At 38.6% G+C, this 27874-nt stretch overlaps 1 protein-coding gene across 9 annotated transcripts in view; it reads left to right on the plus strand.

Moving 5' to 3' along the window:
- The window catches only part of APP (amyloid beta precursor protein), a 244752-nt gene that overhangs the window by 116444 nt on the left and 100434 nt on the right, over nucleotides 1–27874 (plus strand). For all 9 annotated transcript variants that reach the window (XM_069475007.1, XM_069475008.1, XM_069475009.1 and 6 more), the window contains one exon: nucleotides 14286–14485. In XM_069475007.1, coding sequence (XP_069331108.1) covers nucleotides 14286–14485 — 200 coding nt within the window. The remainder of the gene's footprint in view (nucleotides 1–14285; nucleotides 14486–27874) is intronic.

The raw sequence follows: 27874 nt of genomic DNA on the forward strand, positions 1-27874 counted from the left end.
TTTTAAGTTGACACATAATAATTTTACATATTTATGGGGCACATAGTGATGTTTGAAAACATACAATGTATGGTGATCAGATCAGGGTAATTAGCATATCCATCATCTCAAACATTTATCATTTGTTTGTGTTGGGAACATCCCATATTCTCCTTCTAGCTATTTGAAACTATACATTATTGTTAACTATAGTCATCTTACAGTGCAATAGAACACTAAAAGTATTCCTCCTATCTAGCTATAATTTTGTATCCTTTAACAAACCTCTCTCTATCCCTTCCTTCCCCCCTAACCTTACCAGCCTGTAGTATCTTCTGTTCTACTTTTTATTTCTATGAGATCAACTTTTTTTTAGTTTCTGCACATAAGTGAGAGTATGTGGTGTTTAACTTTCTGTTCCTGGCTTTTTTCACTTAACATAATGTCCTCCAGTTCCATCCACGTTGCCATGAATGATAGGATTTCATTCCTTTTTATAGCTGAATAATATTCCATTGTGTGTACATACGGCATTTTCTCTACCCATTCATCTGTGTTGGACACTTGGGTTGATTCCGTATCTTGGCTATTGTGAATAGTGCTGCATTAAACATGAGGGTACAGATGTCTCTTCCATTTCCTGATTTCCCTTCCTTTGGATAAGCACCCAGTAGAGGGATTGCTGGATCATATGGTAATTCTATTTGTAGTTTTTTGAGGAACCTCTGTACTGTTTTCCATAGTGGCTATATTAAAAGATAGCTTTTCTAACTTCCTTCCATATGGGAATCTTTTTATTCAACATGCACATTGGTAAATTGGCTTTATGTGTCCCATCTTTCTGTCTCAGATACTATATTTAGGACATCTGTGGTCTTTGGCCATGACTGTGACTCCTAAACTGAATGATGCTTTTGCTTTGTCATCAGTCTTAGTTGACAAGCAAAGTAGTACTTTTCCTCATACCTCCTTTATCTGCCCAATCAGAGTGCCTGTACAAACGGACCTAGACATCTCTGGACGCAGACAGCCAAACATTTACAGGACGGAAATTTCCTATAAAGTGCCTTAAGGTTATTAAGTTCTTGGAATCAATTGTCTTTGCCGTTTCTCAGAAGCCCTTTTTCTTATGTAACTTGTCTGTCATTGTTTCCAACTTATCTTTCCTACACATTCTTTACACAAGACTTTGGGAGTTTTTATTTTTAACTATCAAGTCATTACTGTTTTTGTTTTCTTTTGTTAAATTTTGCCCATTAAATTCCTGACCCTGGTTGTTTCTTTCAATTATTATAGTATTTTCCTTCCTGGCTCTCTCTTCCTGGTTGCTGTAATCCATGCCCTTGACTCTAAATGCCAGTTGTAAGTTGAATAGGCCAAGGTTTATTTCTCCAGCCCAGCCTCTACCTAGTTATTTTGTAGGCATGTGAATCCTAACACGTCCAAAAGAGATTCTTAATTCCCCCACCACGCACTCCCCAACTTGATTCTCTCAAATCTGTCCTGTCTCAGTAATGGTCCCACACCCCCTTCTAGGAATTTTCGCTAAGAACCTGGGACTCATCGTCCCTTCTGCAAATCTCGTCAGTTCTGGATTCATCCACCTCTCTCCATCTTTTCTAAACCTAGTCCTAGTCCTAGTCTAAACCTCTCATTATTTCTTGCTGGAGTTACTGCTGTAATTATCTCCCAGTCATACCCACCCCTTCCACACTCCCTACACTCCAAGCCATTCTCTGTACAGCAGCCAGAATGTAGAGAGTGAATATATATAAAGCTGATCATGGATCTCCCCAGATTAAGATGTGTCAGTGGCTTTCCAGTGCTGTACACTTAAAAACCAAGTGCACAGAGAGAAAACGATGAAGCCTTGCTTTGGGATGCTGAGGATGATAGTAACAGGTAACAATTACTGAGCATGTCGTTTGTACCAGGGTCTTGTTTAACCCACATTCTGTACAGGTGTTAATGAATTTCACCCTCCCTCCCTCTTCAGTGCCACACAAGTCAACATGCCAACCTTTCCCACCACGGCTGACAAGCCTCACTGTCTATAATGTTTTCCCTAGGATCCTGGTGGGTTTATTTCCATCTTCAGCCTCAGGTTTGCTGTCTTGTTCTCAGAATGAGTGCCCCTGATCATTTGTTTCAAAAGAAAATACCCCTTCTCCATTATTCTCAATCTTAGCAGCCTATTTATTTCCATCTGACACGAATCACATTTTAGTATTTTATTTTCTCGTCGTCTTCCTCTCCCCCAGTGGAAATGTAAGCTCCCTGAGGACAGGGAGCTTATCTTTCTCCCTTTCGGACCCTCGGATCTAGCAGGATTCGTGACACATGGTCATATCCACTAGCAGTTGTTGAATGAATGACTTTTCTTATCCTGATTAGGCTCTTTAATTGATACTAGAAAATGTCTTAGGAAATTTCTCACAAAGATCTCTGAATTGGAAAGCAGTTTCAAATTATGCTGGGGAGGGAGAGAAAGGAAGGAGGAATGGTATACTTAGACATCAGAAGGCTAGATTTTGTTTCTTATATATGGTATCATAATGGCACATATTACGATGCAGAAAGTGTGGCCATCTAATCTATTATCTGTGGTGTTTCAGGAGTGATAGCCCTTCCGTTTTACAACAAAAAGGTACAGCAGTGTTTATTTAATGGAAATAAAAAAACATGCCTCCCAGATCTGTGTATTTGTGGCCTACGTTTCTAGTCCTTAATTTCCAGCTGTGTACTGGATGCCTCTCCAACAGTGTCTTAGAGAATCTCAAATCCATCACAATCAAAACTGACCCCCTTAACTTCCGTTTCTAGCTGTCCATTCTTCTGCCTCATCCTCTGTTACCATTAGTAACGTCTCCATCCATCCCTCCATCCTAAAGCACTAGATTCATCTTCTCACCTGCCCCCTTTCTCCAGACTGTCCCCAGTTCTGTGCTGTCATTGTCTCAGCGCTCTCATTATGATTCGCGAGAGCCTTATCCACATCCTGCCTGTCCCTCCTCCACCTGTCTGGGCTCACGCATCTGCCAGCTTGTGCTTGTTGAAATGCAACTGCTAATCTTGCCACTCTTCTGCTTAAAGCTTTCCTACCAGGCTCTGTATGGCTAGTGGATTAAGATCCAGACTTTTCAGCCTATAAACAAAGTCCTTCATAATAGAGCAGAGCCTTGGTCACTTTGTGCTGCTCACTCCCATCCTCTGCCATCCTGAGTGTTGGCAATGCCTGTAGACCCTTCATCCAGTTACAGTGCTGTTCCCTTTTTCTGCAGGGCCCTTTTGCAATATTCTGTGTTGATTTCTATCCAGTCATCATTTCCCAGTTCATCTATTACCTCTTCATCAGAGTAACATTATTCCTCAATTCGTCCCTCCCAGAGCCTGTCAATAAATGTTCTTTGTTCAATCTGTTACCGCTAACATGCACATCACTCACAACACCGTATTATGCTTGTTTAACACCTTTATCTGCAGGACTGTGAGCCTGTGGTTAGCAGTCAGGAATTTACTAGGTACAGTGCCCAATAAAAAATAGGTCATAATAGATTTTTTTCCTTAAATAATAAACCCCAAGGCTAACGTGGTGTATGAAAAACAAATTATACTTTTATCGATACCATTTTCAAAACCTAAGAGCAATAAGAGGGAAAAATATCATAAATATAAATTTAAGCTGTAGTCTAATAGCAGCAAATAGGTACAGTATTTAGCTCTTACCGTGTGTTTTTCTAAGTGTTTTAGTTACATTAACTGTTCACAGCATCCTCTAAGGTAAGTAATGTTACCATCCCATAATAAAAAATGAAGAAACTGAGTCACAGCAGGGTAAGTATCTTGCCCACAGTTGCACCAGAGATTCAAACCCATATAGTCTGGCTCTGGAAAATGAGCCTTTAATCACCACACTAGGACCCCTTTCTAGGATCCAGATAACTAGATAATCTTTCCTTGAGAAGGGGTAAAGAATTCACAAAAGCAGCTGTTGTCAGGGATTTAACCAAAAAAGTAATACATGGCCACGGTTAGTTTCATCGCCCTGTACCTTCTCTGTTTGTTGCATTGTGCAAGGAACGTCCACATTTGAAATTTTGACTCTATAAATTTCTCAGGTGTCATCTACAGACACTTTTAAAAAATATACTTACCGAGATAATGAAATGAGCTTGTTGGGAGAGGAAAGAAGTTGGTTGACTAATGGAAAATGAACTAAAAATTTTACTACTTTAGAACATGCTTTGCCCTAAATATTCTGGCTAACCAAGAGGCGACATTTATCTTTACCTTTACTATATAATTTAAAGTACTTTTCTACTTATTTCAAGCCCTTCAGACAACGAGGCAAGGGAGGCCTTGGTCTGTAGACCCTGCGTTCTGAGCTATGGGGCTTCTTTTCTTTCACAGATAAATGTCACAATGTGCCACCCAAGGCTCAGTGGTGCAGATGTATCATGTATCTATTTCCTCTTAGGAATGGGACCCCACTTAGGAATCTGGGGTAGGACAAGGTATTGCTTGAGTTTTTGTAGTGTTCTAGAAGAAGGAGCAGAGGTGGTGGTGGTTGTTGCTGCTTCCCAAATACAACCACTCATTTCTTCACAGGAGACATGAGAGAAAACCCCACAGAAAAGCAGGCAGCTTCTCTTCTTTGTAAGGAATAAGCCCTTCACAAGGTGTCCCCAAAAGAAAAAGGTTAGGCTGAGCTTCTGCTTTGTGAATTTTCTAGAGGGCTTTGTGGGCATTTTGTACCCAGGCCATCTATAGCTTTATATTAGTTCTCATGTATTATACACACAGTGGGAAGGGCTGCCAGGCACACAGTTTTTGCTGAAATGACACCTTTTTGGGGCATCTTGCTGCCTTCTGTAAAATTTACCACAGTCCTATCAACCAACCACCCCGGCCTGCCCTACCTAGCTTTGCTTCTTTCCTTTTCCCCATAGCACGTGTTACCTTGTAAAACGCTAGCATAACATCTTTGCTTTGTTTTTCTTCTGTCCTTCTTTTCCTATAGAATGTACATGCCAAGAGGGTAGGGAATTTTGTCCATTTTATTTCCTGCAGTATCCCCAGAGTCTGCAGTAGACCCTAGAACCTAGTATGCATTCAAATATTTATTAAATGGCTAAAGATCACATATTCCCAGCTCTCCACCCAAAATACATATGAATTACTCAATACTTATCAGCAGTTAAAAGTTTTCTGGCATAGCATCTGAGTAACCAAAATTTTGTTTCACATATCAAGAATTTAAAATGACTCTGAGACTTTTTATCGCCTTAGGTCCTTCTCCTTAATTCTAGTTGGTTCATAAAGCTGTCAGAACAATAATCTGCTTTTGATTATATATGGCTTTTCTTGCCTCCAAGATAGTCCTTAAAGAAAAAAAAAAGCAATTTAGCCTTTTACTATAATTATATTCCAAATTTAAATGTCTTACCAGAATATCATTTTCCCCCTTTTATCATGCTTTTTATGATTTTAAAGAAAAGTTCAGATAGTAAGTGTATTAAATATGTCAGTGTGTATCTCTAAAATCTAAGAACATTTTTCTACAGAACCCAAGTGATAACATCTCACCCACAAAATTAACAATAATTCTTTAATGCCATCAGATACCAAATCCATAGTCAGATTTTCCTTGAGTCCTGGAAATGTCCTTCACAGTTTTTCCATATCAGATCCTATCCAGCACACATCTTAAGTCTAACTCTTAGGGTTCAGAACAGTGCTTTTTATATCATGACACTGACTTGCTGAAGAAGCTGTACCAGTTGTCCTATAAACCGTCCAATCCTTGGATTTGTTTTATCATGTCCTAGCGGAATTATTCAGATTGTTTCTCTATTGCTGAAATAGTCATCTTACCCTGAGATGGTGGAGAACAGAGAAATTGTGTTTTAAATATTCTACCCATGTGCTGCTATTTTACATAAAAACTCGGCTTGGATACTTCTCTTAATCCTTTGCTTGTTTCACTCCAATTTCTTAGAAGTTCACTAAAATAAATGGGGCAGAGTTTACAAGAGCATGTATTAAGAGAAGTTGATTTTACATTAAACTGTCATTTTTATAATCTTCCTTAAATTTTCTTTCATGCCTAACACCTTTTAGTAAATATAGTTAGTTTTATTCTTGGGATTGGTGAGATCCTTTGTAGTCCAAAACTACATGAATTCAATACTGGATTCTCTAGTATAATATTAATATCACTGTGCCATGTGGTACTAGAATTTTGAAAATATAATCTGCAGCATAACTTTTTTTTAACCTTAAAGATTAATTTTGTATTCTTTCTTAAGCTCTTTCCTAGGACTGTTTAACATATGACTCTTTTATATCTGCTAATAAAGAAGAAATTCAAACTGGATATGTGATTGTCCTAGGGTACATCCATTCTGAGCATTCTGGAGAAATATAGCTTAGTGATGGTTAGTTATGCCACCATTCATCCATTTAACACATGTGTTTTAAGCATCTATTCTGTGCCAGGCACTATTCCAAACACCGTGTCTGTGGCCTTTGCTTTCTCTTACATGGCACCATACCTGCTGTGGGTCAGGTGCTGTCCTAAGTGCTTTCCAAATATTAACCCATTTGTTCCTCCCAGTACCCCTATGAACCTATAAGTGTGCCATTTCACAGATGAGGCTAAGGAGACACAGAAAGGTTAAGTAACTTGCTCAAGGTCACAGAGCCAGGATTCAGATGCAAGTAGGCTGGCCCCAGAGTTCACACTTTTAAGGACTCCGCAGGCTGCAAAATCCCTGCCTCCGTGAAGCCAGCATCCTGCCTGCTCTGAAGGAGGCAAGAAACAGAGATCACTGTTGTTTCTGCAGGAGAATTTTAGAATTTGGACCTTCAAGAGTCCATGAGGACTTTCACTTTGTCTCATTGTATCTCCTTTGTTTGAAATCAGGAAACGGCACAGTCTCACAGTCTTGCAGTGCTCTCCCCACCCCAGCCACGCTCCATGCCAGGAGTCCGCAAACTTTCTGTAAAGGGCCAGGGAGTAAAATATTTTAGGTTTGACAGGACACACATAGTCTCTGTCACATATTTTTCTATTTTTTCCCACAACCCTTTTAAAAATGCAAAGACCTTCCTTAGCTCACAGGATGTGCAAGAACAGGTCACATGCCATAGTCTCCCAACACCTGCTCTGCGCCACTGCACCTTTTGCTCTTCTTCAAGCTGTCTTTGCGTTCTTGTCTGCTGATTGCCTTTAAGGCGCTCAGATTTTCCTGTCTCCTACCACAGAGCCTTTGCACGTGCTCTACCCACTGTCTGCTGGAGAGCTGTCTTCAGCCCCTGGACTTTATTAACTTTGGGCCTTTTTAGGTCACATTTCAGTTATCTTTTCCTCATGGATGCCTCACTGGACACCTGAAATCTGGTCGGAGCTCACTCTTTTGGCTCTCCGAGCCGTACGTAATTGTTATCACGGCAGTAATTTTACAGTTATGTGGGTGATGATGTTGATGTCTATCCCTTTGGTTATTTGCCCTATGAGCTTTCTAGTATATCCCTAGCTCCCAGCACAGTGTCTAGCCTCCCTGCTTCCACTCTTGTCCCCCAAATCCACTTTCCACCCAGCAGCCGGAGACATCATTAAAACTTAAATCTGAATAAGTCATGCCAGTTGCACATAATAAACATGGCCTCACTGGGTGACACTGTGCCTGTCTGTCTCCACCACTGGGTCTTATCTTTCTCCCCTCATTCACTACTCCCTAATCTCACTAGCCCTCTGCTGGTGTTTTCTGTGAACTTACTAAGCTCTTCCTCATGCCGGGGACTTCTTACCCTTGCCTTCGCCATTCACCCCACCCTTGTTTTTTCAGTGTCTGACTTCAGCATTCCTGGCCTCAGTTCATATGACTGTTCCTTGGGGCCCTTCCTGGACCATCCTATTAGAAATGCTACTCCTGTCTCACTCATCAACATATCAGCCCTATTTCCTTTCTCTACAGTACTTTTGAATAATTTCCTTTCTTATTTGCTTATATCGTGCCTCCCCCACTAATATATACATTCAAGGAAAGTGGGGGTTTTCTCTTTTTCAGTTGTGTACCCCCATCCCCACCCCCATGCCTGGAATAGTACTAGACTTGGTAAAAGCACAATAAATGTTGTGGATTGAATGACCAGTAGTTGGCTTAGAGAAGCACTTAATAGAATGCTTCGGTGGATGGATGAAGTTTAATGCATTGCTACTTTTTTGCTCATTATCAATCTGTGCAAACCTCTTTCAACTCTAATATTTACTATCTGTTGACTAAAGAAAAAAGACCTAATACTCAGGTCTCTGCAGTATAGCCTCCTCACTGGTCAGACTTATTTACTTATTATTCCTGATCCTGCATTATATGGATATTCTTGCCTCATCTTTCCACTCACCTTTCGCATTCTACCAGCTCAGACACCAGAATCACTTCTCTTTTGAAATCTGAAGCATTTACTATGTAGCAGGTCTGTTACTATTAATAATACAGCAATTAGGATAGATTGTCTCACCTGGAATGGGCATTCATTAAATGTGTGAGAATGATGACACGGCGGCCTAATTGCAGATTAAGGTTGTGACCTACAATTTGCCTTTAATTGCCTGAGTCATGAATTTTTGGTATCTTAATCTTCTGGCTATCTTCTTAAAACTGGACTCCTTAATATGGGGCCCCAGATGGGCTCGTGAACCCTCTGCAAGAAATGCCTTTAACTGCAAATGACAGAAAACCCTTTGAAACCTTTTTACTGAACTGTAATGTACATAAAGAAAAGTGCCCACAACACAGGTGATACAGGCTCGGTGAGTTGTCAAAACAACACAACCAGGTGGCCAGCACACAAACCGGGGCACAGAGCCTTGCCTGTCCCCAGAATCCCCTCTCTGAGTTCTACCAGCCTGGAGGTTTGCTTGTTTTCTTAGTTTATCTAAGTGGCATCAGATGGCGTGTCTTCCTCTGTTGGGCTTCTGACAGTTCCTTTAGGTGGGAGAGAGACTGGCTGCTTCTTACTTTGCCCCTTTCTCCCTTGAAACAGTTACGTAAATCAAAGAGAACAAGCTTCTTTTCTTTTACATTTTCTTCAGTTTTCTGCAACTTCTGATTTTTCTAATCTAACAGCAGAAATTTCAGAAACTGCTTGCCTTTGGGACAAACTGACTTATCCAGCCATTGTGCCTTCCAGTTTAAAGACTCTGGCAGCACTGAGAACGGAGGTGGGGGGTGGAGGGGCTGGGGGTGGGTGGCGGGGGGCGAGGGGGGACCATCTGCTTATCTTCTTGAAATGCTTATTTTATTTTTTTCTCTATTCTCTACTCTGGGAGACTCTGGGACAGTCTCTCTTTCTTTCTCCAGGTCCACATATGCGGGTCTGAGGCTCTTCCTGTGGGGACTTGCCCCTCTGGCCGTTCCCCTGGTTGGTGGTTGCATTTTGGGCACTGACATTGGTTGTTTTCACTCTTCACTCACGACTGCAGATGTTTAGATCTCGTGATTGTCCACATTCAAATGACCATGAAAATCAGAGCTTTTTCTCTTATCATTTCCTCTCCTTTGTTTGTTCTACAACAGGAGGAAAAAAGTCAGTCTTGACAGAGACTATGAAAGAATAAATATAGCTTTTTAAAAATTTTATTGAATTTTTTAAAAGACTATTGTTTTAGAGCAATTTTAAGTTCGGAGCAAATCTGGCCAGAAGCTACAGAGATTTCCCTTCTATTCCGGCCTCCACACATGCACAGCCTCCCCCATCGTCAACGTCCCCCACCAGAGTGGTACGTGTGTTACACTCAGTGAACCTAATTGACACACGTTGTCGCCCAAGGTCCATTGTTTACATTAGGGCTCACTCTTGGCCTTGTACATCTGTGGGTATGGACAGCTGTATAAATAACGACACATATCCACTGTTTAGTATCAGACAGAGTCCTTTCACTGCCCCCAAAAATCTGCGTTTGAGGATGTTTTTTGGTCTGTTCAACTCTCCCTCCACCTTAACCCCTGGCAGCCACTGATACTTTTACAGTCTGTAATTTTGCCATTTCCAGAATGTCCTATGGCATTTTGAGATAATGTAAATGGTGAGTTGTTTTGCATGTTTCTTTAATTAAAGAAATTAAAAGTGGTGTGTGAGTCCACATCGTTCACTCCCTAACAGGACTGTCAGCCAGCAGCCGCACGTGGCGCGATATCAAGGTCAGCCTTTATTTAGAAATAGGAGGAGAGTCACCTTTGTGGTGTACTCACCAAAGTAAAATCTTGTATGCTGACACATAAAACTTTATCATCAGTGATTTATTTCCTTGTAGTAATGTCTCTTTGACCTTCTTAATAAATTCGGATACTCCTGGGACAGTCAGCATTTTCAGAGTTTCCTCATTCTGTAGAAGTATTTCTCATTGTTAGTGTTTAAAAGCTGTAAAAGCCATCTAGTATAAATGGACAGCCGTTAAAGTTTGTGAGTGTGGTGTGAATCTTCCACCATTTTACCAAGTGATTATTTTATTGTGAGTTCTTATTGGATTGTTTATAAGGAAATTGTGTTCTGATGCTCAGTCTCTTTCCATAAACTGCTCCCTCCTTGCGTTTTTTTACTCTGTGATCAGCTTTTCAAAACTCACGGAACAACTTTTCTGGCATTTGAAGAACTAATTGGAAAAGTAATTTTTTTTTTCCTTTCAATGTTTCTCCTGCTATTCCTGAAAACCACAGTTAGAAAGAAGTTGTAATGCTGGCGTGTTTGGCATTCTTTGGGAAGAGCCAACATCATTGGTATACAACTGTGTGCTACTGTTTTAAATAGTGTCCAAAAGGATAATTGAATTCATGGGCATCTAAATTTAATTTCAGAAATCTAAGCTATGGTAATAAGAACTTGGACCCAAGTTCTCTTAGGCCAAGTAATTTAATTCCTTAGCCAGTTGAATTATTATATGTCTCTGTTCCTTGTTATTATGCCAGTAAATTGCTCAGGCAGATGCAATGATGGATGGTGGCCATATAATTCACTCCTTTTCATGGCTAGACACATACCAGAATGCAGATCACATTAAACAGCTGTTTTCATAAGCATGTTTTCAGTTAGGAGCTTTAAGAGCAGCATTCCATTAATAACAGAGAAGGCTGGAGGAGGCACCAGGTGTGCCCAGGCTTGTGTTTTCATCATCCCACCTGGAACTACGGTACTGTCTTAACCCTGGATCATACGCTTGGACATTGTCACTCCAGTTGTGGTTCAAGGTTATGTGTACATTTCATGGTTTAAGGAGAATACTGCTTTGATATGATTTTTCTCCCTGGCTTTCCCTGAATTTTCCACTTAAATTGGAGAACAGAATTGATGCCTGTGATTTGAGTGAATAAAGAAGTGATCTCAAACATACTAAATTAACTGTTGATATGTATCAGGTCATCTTTGTTTCTTCACTAGTGGTACAACATTGAGAGCCTATAGAAAAATGCAGGGAGTATACCTGATCAAGTTTAAGGCAGCTGAGCAACTGTTAAGTTTAGGATTGTTTTGGAATATTGTTTCAAGTAATGGACTTTTGTGGAGAGATTCAGGCATCAAAAAATCAATTATTCCACCTCATTTATCTCTAAGCAGAGGAAGACTTGTACTATCTGATTATCAGTACCGATGTTTTCACTTTGTCTTTTCCCCTGTTTATTTCTTCATGGTCTTGTGGATATGTTAAAGGAACTGATCAGGGGCTTCTCTGTATGAGCACATCATTTATTAACACGTGAATAAGTTATTATTAATCAGTTATTCTGCTTAATATGTTTCTCTTTATTCTTTAGCCACATGCTTCCAACTTCTTTGGACATGTTCGTTTATTATCCCCTTGTCATATTTAATCAGAGTTAGATGTTCCACTAGAGAATCATACACATTTTTGTAGAACTTTCATAAAAGTCCTTTATGCTGTTCTTGCATCATACGTGATCACAGGTGTTCCCTGGGGGCCATACACATGTTGATAGGACTTGTATAAAACGTCCTTTAAATTCTGAGTCAATCGGAGAATTCCCGCTAGTGCTGTATTCATCTATCTTTCCCTTTCACTATCAGCAAAGTTATTTGTGGCTGTCTTGTCAGACTTTGAATTTTGAATGCCTTTCAGTTTCCTTGAGCCATCTTCCTTGCTGTTGTCCTAGATCGTAGAATCATACTGTTCTCTTTCTCTAACATGTTTGAAATCAGATTTCCTACATACTGATGTACTCACACTCCCATTCCAAGGCTTCATGTTGTGGCTGACACAGATGCCCCAGGTTCCTGTGACTTTTCCCAACAATGAGCTCCTTGTTGGCCGAAGTCAGCTCGGGAGCAAGAATTCCCCTCTGCTTTCCCTTTTTTTCTGGGGACATTTCAGTGTCAACATAGCAGCTCTTAAACCTTTGACTGTGATGCTGCTTCTTAGATAGACACGTCTAGATCTTTTTCCCATATTGGTTTTGTGATCGGATCAAGGACATCTATTTCTCCTGTCCAGTCGGGTGGTATGTGATAGACTTTTCCTACTTGACACTTACATTCTCATTTATCTTTTTCAAATGCTCTCAGCAGTGCCTGCATTGGCAAGTACCTGATTTCGGATTTCCTAATAGGTCTTCTAAATTTTGTTCTATACGTGTCCTCCTTTTGCCATCCAAATGTGCAGATTTATTAGTTACCATTGTGCATCAGCATGTAGATATTTAATGCCGTAAATATTATTTCTGACCCTCTTCCCAATTGTACTGGAGGTCAGTACAATCGTCTGTTGCCACTGTTCTCAGCATTGCATATTTCAGTGGATATTGTCCGCTGACCACCAGTATCAATGTCACCTGGGAACTTGTTAGAAATGCAAATTCTCAGGGCCCATTCCAGACATACTGATTCAGAAACTCTGGGGCTATATTAGAAACACTACAGGTGGTACCTGGCGATCTGTGTTTTAATAAGCCTGCTAAGTGATTGTGATCCTCACTGAAATTTGAGAACTGCCGAAATATTTGATATTCTACAAAACAGAAGCAATTAGCAAAAGTACGGAGCTCAACTAAATAGCTTCAGGAGGCATCCCTGACCACAGCGTATTACAGATTTATTTAAGCCAGTTAGTTCTTTCTTTCCTCTCTGTGTCCAGTTTAAACTTTCATTACCGGTTTTTAAACCAGTTTCCACCTACACTTGAATATCTGCCACTGTGCAGGTGGCTGTGTGGTTTTTGCATATTCATTATAAGAAGGAATCCTCATAACACAGTAAACTCAGTTTTCGTCTCTCCCACTCCCTTTTAAATAGACTTTATATTTTGGAGCATCTTCAGGTTTACAGAGGATTTGAATGGAAAGTACAGAGTTCCCCTCTCCCCGTCTAAGCTCCCCTTCCTTCCCCCACAGTTTCCCCTACGATTAACATTTTGCTGTAGTATGATACAATTAAACCAGTATTGATACATCATCATTTACCAATGTTCCTATTTTACATTAGAATTCACTTTTTGTGTTGTACATTCTTTGGGTTTTGACACCTGTGTAATGCCATGTATCCACTATTACAGCATCACACAGAGTGGTGTGACTACCCTAAAAATCATCTGTGGCCGGGCGCAGTGGCTCACGCCTGTAATCCCAGCACTCTGGGAGGCCGAGGTGGGCGGATCCTTTGAGCTCAGGAGTTCGTGACTAGCCTGAGCAAGAGCGAGACCCCATCTCTACTAAAAATAGAAAGAAATTATATGGACAGCTAAAAATATATATAGGAAAAAAAAAAAATTAGCCGGGCATGGTGGCACATGCCTGTAGTCCCAGCTACTCGGGAGGCTGAGGCAGTAGGATCGCTTAAGCCCAGGAGTTTGAGGTTGCTGTGAGCTAGGCTGACTCCACGGCAGTCACTCTAGCCCGGGCAACAAAGCAAGACTCTGTCTCAAAAAAAAAAAAAAAAAAAAAATCATCTGTGCTCCATCTGTCCATCCCTTCCTCCCTCCCTCTGAATCCCTTGGTAGGCACTGGTCTTTTCTGTCTTCATAATTTTGCTTTTTCCTGAATGTCATTTATTGGAATCATGTCATATACTTATAGCAACTGTGTAAACTAAGAAGAGCTGTGGCCAAGGATGAGGAGTTTCGCAGACCTGCCGAGCTGGGATTCATCTTAGACCTGCTAGCTTTAAGCTTTGTGTGTGTTTTTTCTTCCGTGTCACATTCCCTCTCAAATTACCAAAATTCCTTCTTGATGATTTTCCTTTCCTTTCCTGCAGTTTGTGTAATTGACTATGACTGTTACTTCTGTTTTCTGGTACAGTGAAGACAAAGTTGTAGAAGTAGCAGAAGAGGAAGAAGTGGCTGAGGTTGAGGAAGAAGCTGAAGATGACGAGGATGATGAGGATGGTGACGAGGCAGAGGAAGAGGCCGAGGAACCCTATGAAGAGGCTACAGAGAGAACCACCAGCATCGCCGCCACCACCACCACCACCACGGAGTCTGTGGAAGAGGTGGTTCGAGGTAATCCACTATTTGCTTGGGTCTTTCCCCGTCCCCCAAGGAAAAGACAGCATAATTCCAGAGTTTGGCATTTCTATCCGCCCTACCACCATTGTCTTCCCCAACTCCCCCCAAAATTTTTATGTTCCAAATACAAGGCTTCTTATGCTTCTTAAAACCTTTTTGGTTTAACAAGCAATCTAACAGCTAATTTCAAATACTGTGAAATCCTAATCGTACAGTTTGTCTTGTACCTTGTGTAGGTATGGTACTTGGCAAATCCCAAATTGTTCTAGGAGACTCCGCCTAACCAGGAGTCATCTCATTTGGCAGACACTGAGTGAGGTGACTCCTTGGTGTTCCCCTGGCAGTGAGTGTTTGGTACTGGGTTTTGTCTGCTGCCTCTTTGGCCACTCACACCGTGAGCCCCGTGAGAGTAAGGACTGGATTTTACTCAGTGTCATTCAGAGTTGCCTGGCTCATAGACAGTTTCCGGTAAATCTTAGTTGAGTGAGTAGTTGCGGTTAGATTGCATTAAAGAAGGAGATTTGGTAAGTACCACATTATTTTGTGCTACAAAATTTAACTTAGATGATTTGTGTTACATTTAAATTATTTTACTGGGGAGTATGACAATGCCTGCTGCAAGAAGATGATGTATTGCTGATATCTTAGGCTTTCTTTTTCTGTTGAATTAATGTTGCTGTTGAGAATGTTGTGAACTGAATGAACTAAAAGACTTTTTTGTCTCCATGAAATAAAAGCAAGCATTCAGTTTCTATTAGGCAGCCAAATGTTACAACAACTAGTAACTAGCTGGATCAAGTTTCTTAAAGGGTATGTATTTGTTTTGCAGATAGTAAAAGATGCTTCTAGAACTAGATTGAGTGAATATAGACTTAACCGAATTTTAATGTATTGCAAGTACTTTTAAAGCTCATCCACCAATGGTACAATATTGTAAGGTTTCCACTCACTTTTTATTATGGTATAATGATTTCAGTTCTATTATTGTATTGGAACTTAAAATAGGCTGCTTTTTCTGCCTGGGATACATTCCTAATTATCATTGTAATATATCCTTCCCTTTGTTGCATGTTTTTACAACTTTTAATTTACATCAGATTCACTGATTTTTTAAGTATATAACTCAGTGGCTTTAATAAATTTACCGGATTGTGCAACCATCGCCATAATCTAATCATCACCCTAATAAAATCCTTCATACCTATTCACAGTTGATCCATGTACTTACCTCTAGCCCCAAGCAACAATTAATCTACCTTCTGTCTCTGTAGAGAACAGGAAATTAGGTTGGGACCAAAATAGGGAGACCTTCAATTTCAGGCTGGCAGATAGGGGCATTAACTGTGGGTGATTAATTCAACAAATATTAATTCAGGACCTACTAATTACTGCAGATTTTTCCAGTAGACAATGAAGAGATTTTGCTTTGACGTTGTTGTTGAGGTGACAGGCAAACAAGGAGTGACAAAATTTATGCAGTACGAGAGGATACCACATAAAGTTATGCCCATACTCCAGACTGAGACAGGATTCTCTTGTTACCTTCTGCATTAGTCCAGTTCTTTTAGCTTAATTTTACATGTAGTATTATTAAATATTAAGATGGAACATAGAGGGACATACATGTTATAGTATTGCCTATAGAAAGGCAAAGGCAGTTATAAGATTCTTTTTTTTAAATCTCCAGGCTAGAGGTAAAAAAGAAACTAACCTTAAAAAATAACAAATTAATAATTTTGATGGCAAGAAGAGCAATAAAAGTAACTTTCTAAAAGCAAATACCTGGTTAGTTAGAGGTACCAACTGTTAATGCCAGAAATAGAAGAACCTTTAATGGGAATCCATCTATTCCATCTCAAACTCCCGAAGTGGATGAAAGCTGTAACAGAGACAAGTCTTGATGGGAATGGGGACCTACCAGAAACATGTTATGGTATATTGTGTCCTTGTAAGTTAGTTTTTTGTATTCCTAAAGAAGTAGAAGTTTTAGATACTAATATTCAAGAGATCAGCTACAAAGAACTCTTTCTTTTTCCATCGTTGGTGTAGAAGGTGAGTTGTGTTTCTCCCCCAGTTGAGAGACAATGACAATGCCATAGGTGGTTGCTCACTTCATAAAACTCTCATTACAAGTAGCTTGCTTCTGTGCTGAAAATAAAAATTAGAAGTGACTTGCTAAGAAGAGATAGTGAAGGGAGGCTTACCATCTCATTTTCAGTGTTAATGTTTCAGCACCCGAAAGAAAATGTCATTTACAACCATACTTAGAAAGAAAATTGTTTCATCATTCCCAACATATTGCTGCTGATACCAGTCCTTAATGTGCTTTGTAAAAAACTCAATACTTTTGTAACCCGTCAAAATTTGAAAGAAATAGACAGGGGGAAGAAAATAGAAGACAATTTGAGCATGGTCATGAAATTTTCTGCCGTGTTGTGTTAGAATCGATGATACCAAAGTGAGAGATATCTGTTCTCTGTTACTGATTCCAGAGGAAAAAGGTATTGGTTCAAAGTGAGCACACTATTGCAAAATCTGCCTGGTTTGGGGGTTTATTGTTGTCTCTGGTAGTTAAGAAAAACTTAGATATTGATGTAGTGGAATAAATTGTTATCAATTTGAGTAAAATTATAGTATATTTAGACACTTGCTTCTAGTTTTCAGTTCTTCAAGAAGGGATTACACTTCATAAACTCAAGATGTCAGGGTAATTTCTGATTGAGCCATGAATTGTTTTTTTGTTTTTTTTTTTTTTTTTTTGAGACAGAGTCTTGCTTTGTTGCCCAGCCTAGAGTGAGTGCCGTGGCGTCAGCCTAGCTCACAGCAACCTCAAACTCCTGGGCTTAAGCGATCCTCCTGCCTCAGCCTCCCAAGTAGCTGGGACTACAGGCATGCGCCACTATGCCCGGCTAATTTTTTTCTATATATATTTTAGTTGTCCATATAATTTCTTTCTATTTTTAGTAGAGACGGGGTCTCGCTCTTGCTCAGGCTGGTCTCGAACTCCTGACCTTGAGCGATCCACCCGCCTCGGCCTCCCAGAGTGCTAGGATTACAGGCGTGAGCCACCGCGCCCGGCCGAGCCATGAATTGTAAACTCTGATTAAACATATGCATTGAATAAATGACATAATCTTTGATTTAATCTAGCCAGTTTTGCCTGTCCAAGATAACTGGTTTTTTCCCTTATGTTCATTTATTGAGCAAATATTCATTTTGCCCCTGCTCGTTGCCAGGTACTTTGCTACCGTAGAAGGTGTCACAGGGGCAGAGCAGACATGGTTTCCCCTGATAGAAGATTGTGGCAGGTCCCAGATGAAATCCTTTGTTACAGGTATAGGTTTTCAGGATCACCACTTCCTTTGCCCTTTGAGGCAGGGATTCTGTCTTTTAGTCCTTGTAAATATGAGGTGGGAATTTTACTTCCCCATGTAAAGCTAAGAGAACAAAGGCCTAGAGAAATTTTTTTTTAAATTGCTCATGGTCATAACTGGTATGTGGTAAAGCCAGCATTTGGACCCAGATTTGCCAGGATATTTCTGCTATACTCATGTCAGAATTATACTTTTACTTTTCTTTATAAATCCAAACTAATTCTTTTAACCTGTGTTCCCTTGTAAATTTATAATCCTTTGCTATAGGTAGGTATCCATTTCACTATTATTTTACACTGTGCATTTCTGAAATTTTAAAATTCTTATTTATGAGTTTTTTGTTGTTTTTGGTTTTTTTGTTGTTTGTTTGTTTGTTTTTTGAGACAGGGTCTTGCTCTGTCACCCCAGGCCAGAGTGCAGTGGCGTCATCATAGCTCATTGCAAACTCCAGCTCCTGGGCTCAAGTGATCCTCCTGCCTCGGCCTCCTAAGTAGCTGAGACTACAGGCACATGCTACCATGCCTGTCTAATTTTTTTCTATTTTTTGTAGGAACAGGATCTGGCTCTTGCTCAGGTTAGCATTATTATTTAAATCAAAGTAGTGGTCAGGCGTCTGCAAATAATAGTAATGATCTGTGGTCAACAAACTATGGGCCAAAAATGGCCTGTTGTCTGTTTTCTCAACAAAAGGTTTTATTAGGGTACATCCAATCCTATTTGTTTACATACTGTCTGTGGCTGCTTTCCTGCTGCAGAAGCAGAGTTAAGCAATTGCAAAAGGGACCGTGTGGCCTATAAAGCTGAAAATGCTTACTATCTGGTCTTTATAGAAAAGTTTGCTGACCCCTGATAGTGACTATAGGGACATGACTATGAAGTTCTTTATATTTCAGATAAGACCATATCATGGCCGGGCGCGGTGGCTCACGCCTGTAATCCTAGCACTCTGGGAGGCCGAGGTGGGCGGATCGTTTGAGCTCAGGAGTTCGAGACCAGCCTGAGCAAGAGCGAGACCCCATCTCTACTAAAAAAATAGAAAGAAATTATATGGACAGCTAAAAATATATATAGAAAAAATTAGCCGGGCATGGTGGTGCATGCCTGTAGTCCCAGCTACTCGGGAGGCTGAGACAGGAGGATCCTTTGAGCTCAGGAGTTTGAGGTTGCTGTGAGCTAGGCTGACGCCACGGCACTCACTCTAGCCTGGGCAACAGAGTGAGACGCTGTCTCAAAAAAAAAAAAAAAAAAGACCATATCATGTTAATTTCTTCAAGGTAGTTTTCTTACAGTTAGAGCAGACTAGTATAGTGTTTAAGAGAGAATTTTTAATAATTTTATGGCCTTGAAACAGTTAAGTAACCTATTTTTCATGTGTGCAGTGTAGGTGATAATGTTACCTTGCATGCTTATGGAGAGAATGACTTTAAATAATCAGTGTTAAGCACTTACCATAATTCCTGGTAAGCATTCAATTTTCAAATTGGTTTACAAGCACAGGCTGCCCAGATTGGAATTTTTTCTCCACGGCCTACTGACAGTGTAAATTTGTGCAAATTAAATAACCTTTAATTTTCATTGCTTCCTTTTATAAAATGGGGATTAATAATACCCACCTAATATTTATTCTGTGAGAATTAGATTAAGGAAGTCATAGGAAACACTTAGCATAGTTTTTGGTATACAGTAAGTGCTCACTTAACTGTAGCTCGTCTCTTGCTTGTGGTTATAATCATCATTCCTATCCTCCATTGTATTCTGAACATTAGAGAACTAATGTTTACTGCTAATCAAGAATGCCAAAGGTGAGCCCGCACATTGACTTTTAATTATAAAAAACATAAATGTGACCAATCTATATCTACCAGTATAATAGAGCTCATTTTTTTGAATTTTTAATTATTATGGGTATATAATAGTTGTATATCTTTATAGGGTACACATGATGTTTTGATACAGGCATACAGTGTGAATTAATCAAATCAGAGTAATTGGGGTATCCATCACCCCAGGCATTTATCATTTCTTTGTATTAGGAACATTCCAGTTTCACTCATTTAGTTATTTTTAATAGGGCTGATATTTATAGACATTATATTATGATAAAAAACAGCTTAAACTCTCTTTCTTGCTTAAAATGTTTTTGTGAGTATATATTGTATATTAAAGTATCTGCAGTTAAATTTTATGTCCAGCTAAAAAGTTGAACAAGATCGTATTAAATGCCTCTTCATTTCAAGATAAGAGTTTCATTTCTCGTGGGTATTTTAAACCTCTTGGAAGTTCTTCTATTGAATAGACAGAGGTACTGATACAGGTGGCTCTTATACCACCTCATAGGATGATGAAAGCTAAAAAATGTAATCTGAATGTTGCTTGCCTTGGGTTAAATGACTGACCTTGGCAGAATTAAATTATTATTGCTCTCCTTCTGGTGACCGTTAATCTGGGAGAAGCACCATTTGATGTACTGATGTACATTTTACCAACATCAACAAGGCATTTCAAGGTACTGGCCATTGCATTGGTTGTTGGGGGCACAAGGATATGAATAAGGTGGCTTGCTCAGGATGCTGCTAGCCTTACCTGCGCAGTCCTTGAGAGGGCTGAGTCTCTCGGAGCTGGCTGAGAAGGAACTTTGGCAGCATGGAGGAAAAAGGAAGTGCCCAGCCTGGAGACAGAAGTTTTCACCTAAGGCATCATGGAGAAGGTGGCATTTGGGTGATTATAAAGGAAGAACAGGGATTTACCAGGTGATAGAACACCAAATAGAATGAATCTAATAAGTATTTCAAATAAATCAGAATAGCTTGTATTGATCTCAAGGGTAGAAGAAACACACCTTAGCTTGAATTCTCATGTCTCCGTTGTTACTTGTTTGTAGTGAACATGACACAGATTCGCCTGTAATTCACCAACAGGATTCTTGCATATCATTCATATTTAACTTTTCATAAAATTTGGGGTAAACTGTGAGTTTGACTGGCTGTAAACATGAAGATGAGCTCACTTGAGACTTCAGTAGTAGTAAGCTACCCAAAAATGAAAATAAAGCTGCAGGGAGTTTGGGAACAGGTCAGAGGGACAGTGGCTCCTCCTTTTAGAGCAAGCCTTAGGCCTTTTCCTCTGTATTTTTATTTGCTTGTTTGATTATTTATTTATTATTATTATTAGTTTAGAGAAAAGGACTTGCTCTGTTGCCCAAGCTGGAGTGCAGTGGTGCGATCATAGCTCTCTATAACCTTGAACATCTGGGCTCAAGCAATCCTCCTGCCTCAGCCACCAAGTAGTTGGGACTATACAGGTGTGCACCACCACGCCCAGGTAATTTTTAAAAAATTTTTTTGAGAGATGGGATCTTGCTATGTTGCCCAGGCTGATCTCAAACTCCTGGCTTCAAGCAGTCCTCCCTTCTTGGCCTCCCATAGTGCTGGGATTACAGGCATGAGCCACTCCACCCAGTCCTCCATATTTTGAGTAAAGTGGATAGGATTTAATCCTACCCCTGGCCCAGGTTGTAGCATACCTTCTGATGACATTGAGAGAACTGGTGTCAGCACTAACCATAGATGTGACAGGCGGCAGCCTGCTATCGAGTGCCCCATAGCATGGCAGCCATTGATCTCAAGATGTTTGATGCACGTCTTTATAGAGGCAGAATGAAGCAAGGCATTGATATGTGTCTTTCCATATAGTTTAATGGTCTCAACGTAGAAAGCCCACTCTGATCATTAGGTTGCTTAAAACGTGAGGCTAAGGAGGAGAGCCATATAGATGTGTGTGTGTGCACACACATGTACATCATTTTTTATTTTTTAGTATCAAGTTTATTGAGATATAATTTGCATACCATAAAGTATGGAATCCAATGGTTTAATATATTCACAAAAATCTGTATTGCCATTTGGAAAATTACGTTTTGAACTTGGTTTTGCTTGCAGCTTTACATGGCTACGAGTGCTTAGTTATTTTTCACCTTCCATTTCTACACTGTTTTACTCATGTCAAGTTTCTGTAATTTACGTTAGAATAACCGAAGTAATCAGCTAATGATACAATTATATCTAAATTTTTAAAAAATAAAAAACATTTTCTATCCAATTGAATTAAAAGCCAAAAACCAGATTTTTAAAGAATACTTGTCTTTCTCATGTTTTTCTCCAAATCAATTGCTTTTAAAAAAAAATTACTATGCAAATGCCTCAGGCACAACAATTGTACATCTACTCAACTCGAGTTTGCAATTAAGAAAAAAATTAAATCTAAAAAAAGAAAATCTAGCCAATTAGGGAACAGTTCATTTAAATCTGCATACATTTTCATGGGCGCACCTTGTTAGCCAAGATCAAGTAGCTGCAATTAAGTAGAGGCTTAGATTCCTTGGACAGGTAGCAAAGCTGTGGGTTTTAATGGAAACCTTTAATTCCCTTGTAGAAAATAAGTTGTTTCTGGAGTTTTTAAAAGCAGAGTAGATTAAAGCCTAAACATCTGCTTCTCTCTGTCTTGGACCCTTTTGCCCTTTTGAAAATTCATCTTTGGTTTCCAGCCACCTCTTCCAATGTGTCTGACCTTTGTGATTCTGCTAGAAGAGTGAAAAGTCAAGGGCAGGCATGACTGAATGAATCTCCTATAAAAATGATGTTTGGAAAAACTCCTCAGTCTTCAAGGCAGCAGCCTACATTTTAAAAATAAAGGGATTCTCCTAAGGTAAAAAAGGAGTTTAGGGCAGAAGAAAAGTTAAAGGTGTGCGCTGTGTTTAGATTATAATGGTAAGACTGTTCAGGTGTTTTAATTCTGAGTTAGGGTTATCTCTGTCTTGAATTTATGTATGTTCTTATTTGGTATAATTTCTGAGACAGACTATGAAAATATCACAACTTGGGTGGAAATTTCATGTTGCTTCCATGTAGCTTTTACGGTCTTGATGTCTCATGGTAGACGCAAAGAAAAGGTCTTGCTCGCCAATTCTCATGATTCTGTCTATTTTGAAAATGTACTAGCTTTTGTTACCCAGGAGTTCTGAGGTGTTGGTGACTGCTACACAGTAGCCTTGGTGGGCAGAATTACTAAACTGCAACACGAATCCTTCCGGGTTTGCTTGGGCTATGGCAGTGTTTCTCAACTGCAGTTCTATTTATGTTTTGGGCCAGATAATTCTTTGCCGTTGGGGACTGTTCTGTCCATTGCAGGATGCTTAACAGCATCCCAGACCTCTACCCACTAGATGCCAGTAGTTTTGATGACCAGAAAGGTCCCTGGGAGGGGCTAGGAGTTGTAAAACACTGAGTCTGGTGTTGAGATCTACAGTGATGACCAGCTTTAAATACATGAGCAGACTAATACCTGTACAATACTCTGTCTCATCTTAATGTCAGTTGGAACTCCTAACTCAGTGCTTTGCACATTGCAGGTAGCCAGTGAACATTTTTTATTGGACAAAAATAAGTAAAATAAACAAAAATATGCTAAAACAAGGTAAGTACACATTTAATAAGGTAAAAGCAGGTATTTGATAAGATTGTGTTATGTAGCCTAGTAGCTTTATTTAGGGACAGAAAATGTTGACTTAAAATATTGCATACGCATATTTGCCACATAGACAGTGAGCTATGGAGGTAAGCCGCCTTCCTAGTTTTGTTTTTTATTTTTCCAAAAGAAATTCACTCTCCTCTGGTACATCGTTATAAAGTAGCAAATAGTGTTTAGCATCCATATTGTGACCAGGGACACTGCTGTTCTCAGCTGGAGTCTGCCTGTTCTTTCCTGCTGGGGATTGTGACAGGAAGCCAGTTAACATGGAGAGGTGGACACGCTCAGTCACCCCCAGAAGAGGACATGGAACAGCAAGACCATCCTTCCAACCTCTGACTTAAATCTAGAAGCATCCTTTTTTTGCAAGAACAGAAATGCCATCAAATCCTTTATTTACAGAAAAATAGTACAAAAAAGTACATTCTAAGCCCTTGATTTTATCTCAGCTTTTCTTCATTATTTTTTCCAAATAAAAATAAAAGCTTTGGTATTTCTAATGTTCTGGCATGTTGTAGGAATGATATCACTTGAATTCAGACTTCTGAGAAGTCTGATGTTTTCATAGACTTAATATGAGTAAGAGAATTATTATCCTGGTATTGAATTTAAGGCAGAAGTGATAAAGCTGTTTTAATGTTGTTTAAGACAGGACGGAACTTCAAATTAAAATAAATCAGTCTAGATAATCTGTTCACATTAACTTTTTAGATGTATAATTTAGTCTGTAGACTTTACTAGTTTATGTTGTATCTCTCTTTTCTCAAATATATGTGGACTTCTTTTAATAAGCCAAAACCAGTGCAACTTTTACTAATTCTTACCCTCTGGTCCTTTTGGAAAGTGATTGAATCTTGTGTCTCTAGTTTTGACATTTCAACTGCATTTAAAAGATATGGTTGATCATGTTGCTTCTCAATGTGATCCATTCAAGTCACCCAACGCTCTTGCTAAACATAAATCCTGAGTCCATAGGTGTAGAGTGGGGCTTGAGTCCTGGGTGATGCTGACCCTGCTGGTCCAGGGGCTGTACTTTGAGGAGTAGACTTTAGCAGCATCTCCTGCCCTCCGTATGGTATAGATTTGGGGCATTGAGACAAGGAATAAGAAACTGAAAAGGAAAACCATCCTTATATATGGTGTGATTGTTCTTAGTATATCAGCAAATGTCACCAAGCATGAGAGAATCCTGAAATGTCTACCCACTGATCCTTTTTTTTTTTTAATAAAAACCCCAAGACCAAGGAAATTAAAAAACTCTCACAATCTCCCTACATATATAATTGCTACTAGTTTCACTTGTCTCCCTGTTTCTCTCATTGGCATGGTGGTGTAGCCAACTCCTACTAGCCTGTAAAAGCTAAGTATTACAGTATTGAGGAATTTTATGAGCCACAACCACTGGTAGTTTGCAACACCAGTGCTGGGAGTATTTACACCATGGGAATTGGCATGCACTGTAGCTCTGAATGTTCTGTTTTTTGTTTTTCTGGAGAAAGCTAATTTCCCAGGATACTCCTGCCTCTTAGCCAATAAGAAAAATCACTTTTACTTATTTTCCTGTACAGGACATATCTTATTCAGAGTTTTGAGCTTCTGGTTAATACTCTGTTGCACTTCACACTAAACACGCAGCTCAGTGAAGAGCAAGTTTATTCCCATAACAAGCAGGAAACAAAGGCTGAGGAAAAATCAGTGATACCGTTCTGTGAATGCTCACTAACAGCACCAACGTGGGAGTACTGATTAGTCTAAATACTTTACAAGTAAATCTCCTTCAGGTGGCATTTTATAAATAATCTTTCATCATGGAAGAGACGTGAGAATTGGGTCAGGTATAATTAGAATGACAGATGTATTGGCTAGCCTTAGAGAATTAACACAATTCAGTAAAAAGGCTAGGCAATTGCAGATATCTTCTAGAGACTTCCGTGACAAATTACCACCCATCATCTCGTTTCATTACCATGCACAGCTGTTTGCATCATTTGTTTGTATTTCAATCCGTATTTGGAGCTTAAGTGAGATTTGTCATAAGACTTCAGTTCAAGCTCGCTTGCCTAATTTTACATGCTTCTGTTTAGTAAAATATGATTACTAGGTCATAAATATTTCATCATTTATTGCCCTGATCAGAGTTTTCTAAACATGTTTTTTGATGACTACTTGCTAATATGTGCAAGCACGTGATAAATGCTCTTTTCTATTAAAAGTACATAATTCTAGCATCGGGAAAAACTCATTCTTAAAAAATAACCAGTTTTTTTAGTATGTCAACTGTTAAGTTTTTTCATCTATAAGAATAAAACACAAATTTGTCTGCTTATTTCTTCAACAAGTTTGGTTCTAATGACTTAGGTTCATAAAAGTGTCACCATATAGTAACATTTAGAATTGCAGCAATAACTTTATCAAGCATAAAAATGAATTTGTTTTAAGTATAGTGAGTTCAGCCTTTTTCATTATTAGCAGATTGAATGACTAGACAGATAAATCAAAATTTATTAGAAATATTGAAGATAAGTATACTTAGTGGATTTCAATACTTATGTCCTTATTTTCACTTTATTTCAGTGTTATATTAAGCAGGTAATTTATTACAAAGACAAACAATATTTGTCATATTACATTTGCCCTCTTACTCTACTTTAAAATTGGAGGAAAAGAGTACAAGATATATAATTTTTAACTCAAGGAAAGGAGAAATATTCATTATATGTATGAAGTTTAATTGAGTATATATTCTTTTAGAATACGGAGAAAATCATGCCACATAATGTTCTGGGGTTTTTTACAGCTTCAGAATATATAATTTCTAGCTTTCTTAATATAAATATAGTTTAGTTATTTAGTTTGATTATTCAAGTGGTTGTTTTCTCAAAATTTCTAAATTCAAACTTACCGATTACATGCAATACAACTTTATTTCACATAAGCTGAGAATAATTGAAACTCAATTATTAAAAGTGAGATCATAATAAAAAGCTTAACATTCTAAAATTCATCTTTAGTGCTTTATTTAAAGCTAATTATTCTACATGATGAGTGCATTGCATACCATCTGGGGAATGGTCACGCTTGAAGTTCTGACTCGGGGGGTTGGGGGTGACATGGGCAGTGTATGTGGCCTAAACTTTTGTACCCTCATGATGATAAGGTGAAATTAAAAAAAATAAATAAATAAAGGTAATTATTTGCTAACCTATTAACTTTGCTTTGTAAGAAGGCATTAGAATTACCATACATATCAAAGTGGAGATTTTCTCCCCATCCTAGTTGCTGTATTCATGCCAAATTTGTTACAAAGTGTAAAATTAGCTTTCAAACTTTGGTCATCCACAAAAAATTTTGCTCCAATTTGAAATTCCTATTCAGAGTTAATTTTTTGTGGTTGAGCATTATTTTTTTGAACAGCAAGTTTATATAATGCAGGAAGCTCTGGCTTCGCTTCTGTATTGTATTTTGTATTATATTGATTTTTAGAAAATGGACTGTAGTGTTGAAACCAGCACAGATCTCAGCAAGGTTTCCCTAACAAAGATTCAAAATGCATGGAGTTTGGTCACCAGCACATAAGTTTGCTTTCTGTTTTGTGTACACCAGCATTTCAATTTATAAAATGGTATTTTTGGCTTGGAGAGTGAATATAGTTGTTGTATAAGAAAAGATAATCCTTCCTTGCCAGCAGAATTCGGCTACGAGAATATTAGAAAACATATTTGTGATCTTAAAAGTTTAAGAAGTTAAACATGAATAAGCAAAGATTGTCATTCCCTAGATGTTCATATAAGTTTGTGTAACAAATGTTTCTGTATAACCTTTCTCTTTGAGAAATACTACTGCTTCTATTTTTCTGGGCAAATTTTCTCCATTGTTATCTGTAATAGTTACTTTGAATGGAAATGAAGAATTCACAAAATGTTTAACAGATGATTTTAAAATCTTACTGTTTTCATTTATTAATTTTAGATTTTAAGAAGAAAATAAAGATGAGAAAAGGAAGACAAAGTTTTTTGTTTTTTCTTAAATTTATTTTTTTCAATTTTATTTTTAATTGACAAATAATTGTATGTATTATATATCTGGAAGATGCGGTTTTAATTTTCAGATGGGGGTTAGTTATATAATCTCTAATGAGGCATGCTCTATATTTAGTAGATGACATCGTAAATAATTTTCTACTGAGTGATAATATATGAAACAGGATTTTTACTGAATTTTTTTTAGCAGTTTCTATAATTAGGAAAGAAAAAATTACCCTATTGAGAAAAATTATTCCCATTGAGAAAAATAGAAAATCATGTGAACACAAGCATTTGAAATCTCTCTTGATTTTTTTTTTCCTCTGAATCTAGTCATGCAGCTTATAAATGATATATTTCAGGTCTCATTGCTTTAAATCTCTTCTACTTGGTTAGAATCTTGAATCGTTAGATTCCCTGGTTATTTCCCATTGCTAGAAAGGAGTTTAAAAGAAATTTTC

The sequence above is a fragment of the Eulemur rufifrons genome, chromosome 7 (assembly GCF_041146395.1).
Source record: "Eulemur rufifrons isolate Redbay chromosome 7, OSU_ERuf_1, whole genome shotgun sequence".
Lineage (NCBI taxonomy): Eukaryota > Metazoa > Chordata > Mammalia > Primates > Lemuridae > Eulemur > Eulemur rufifrons.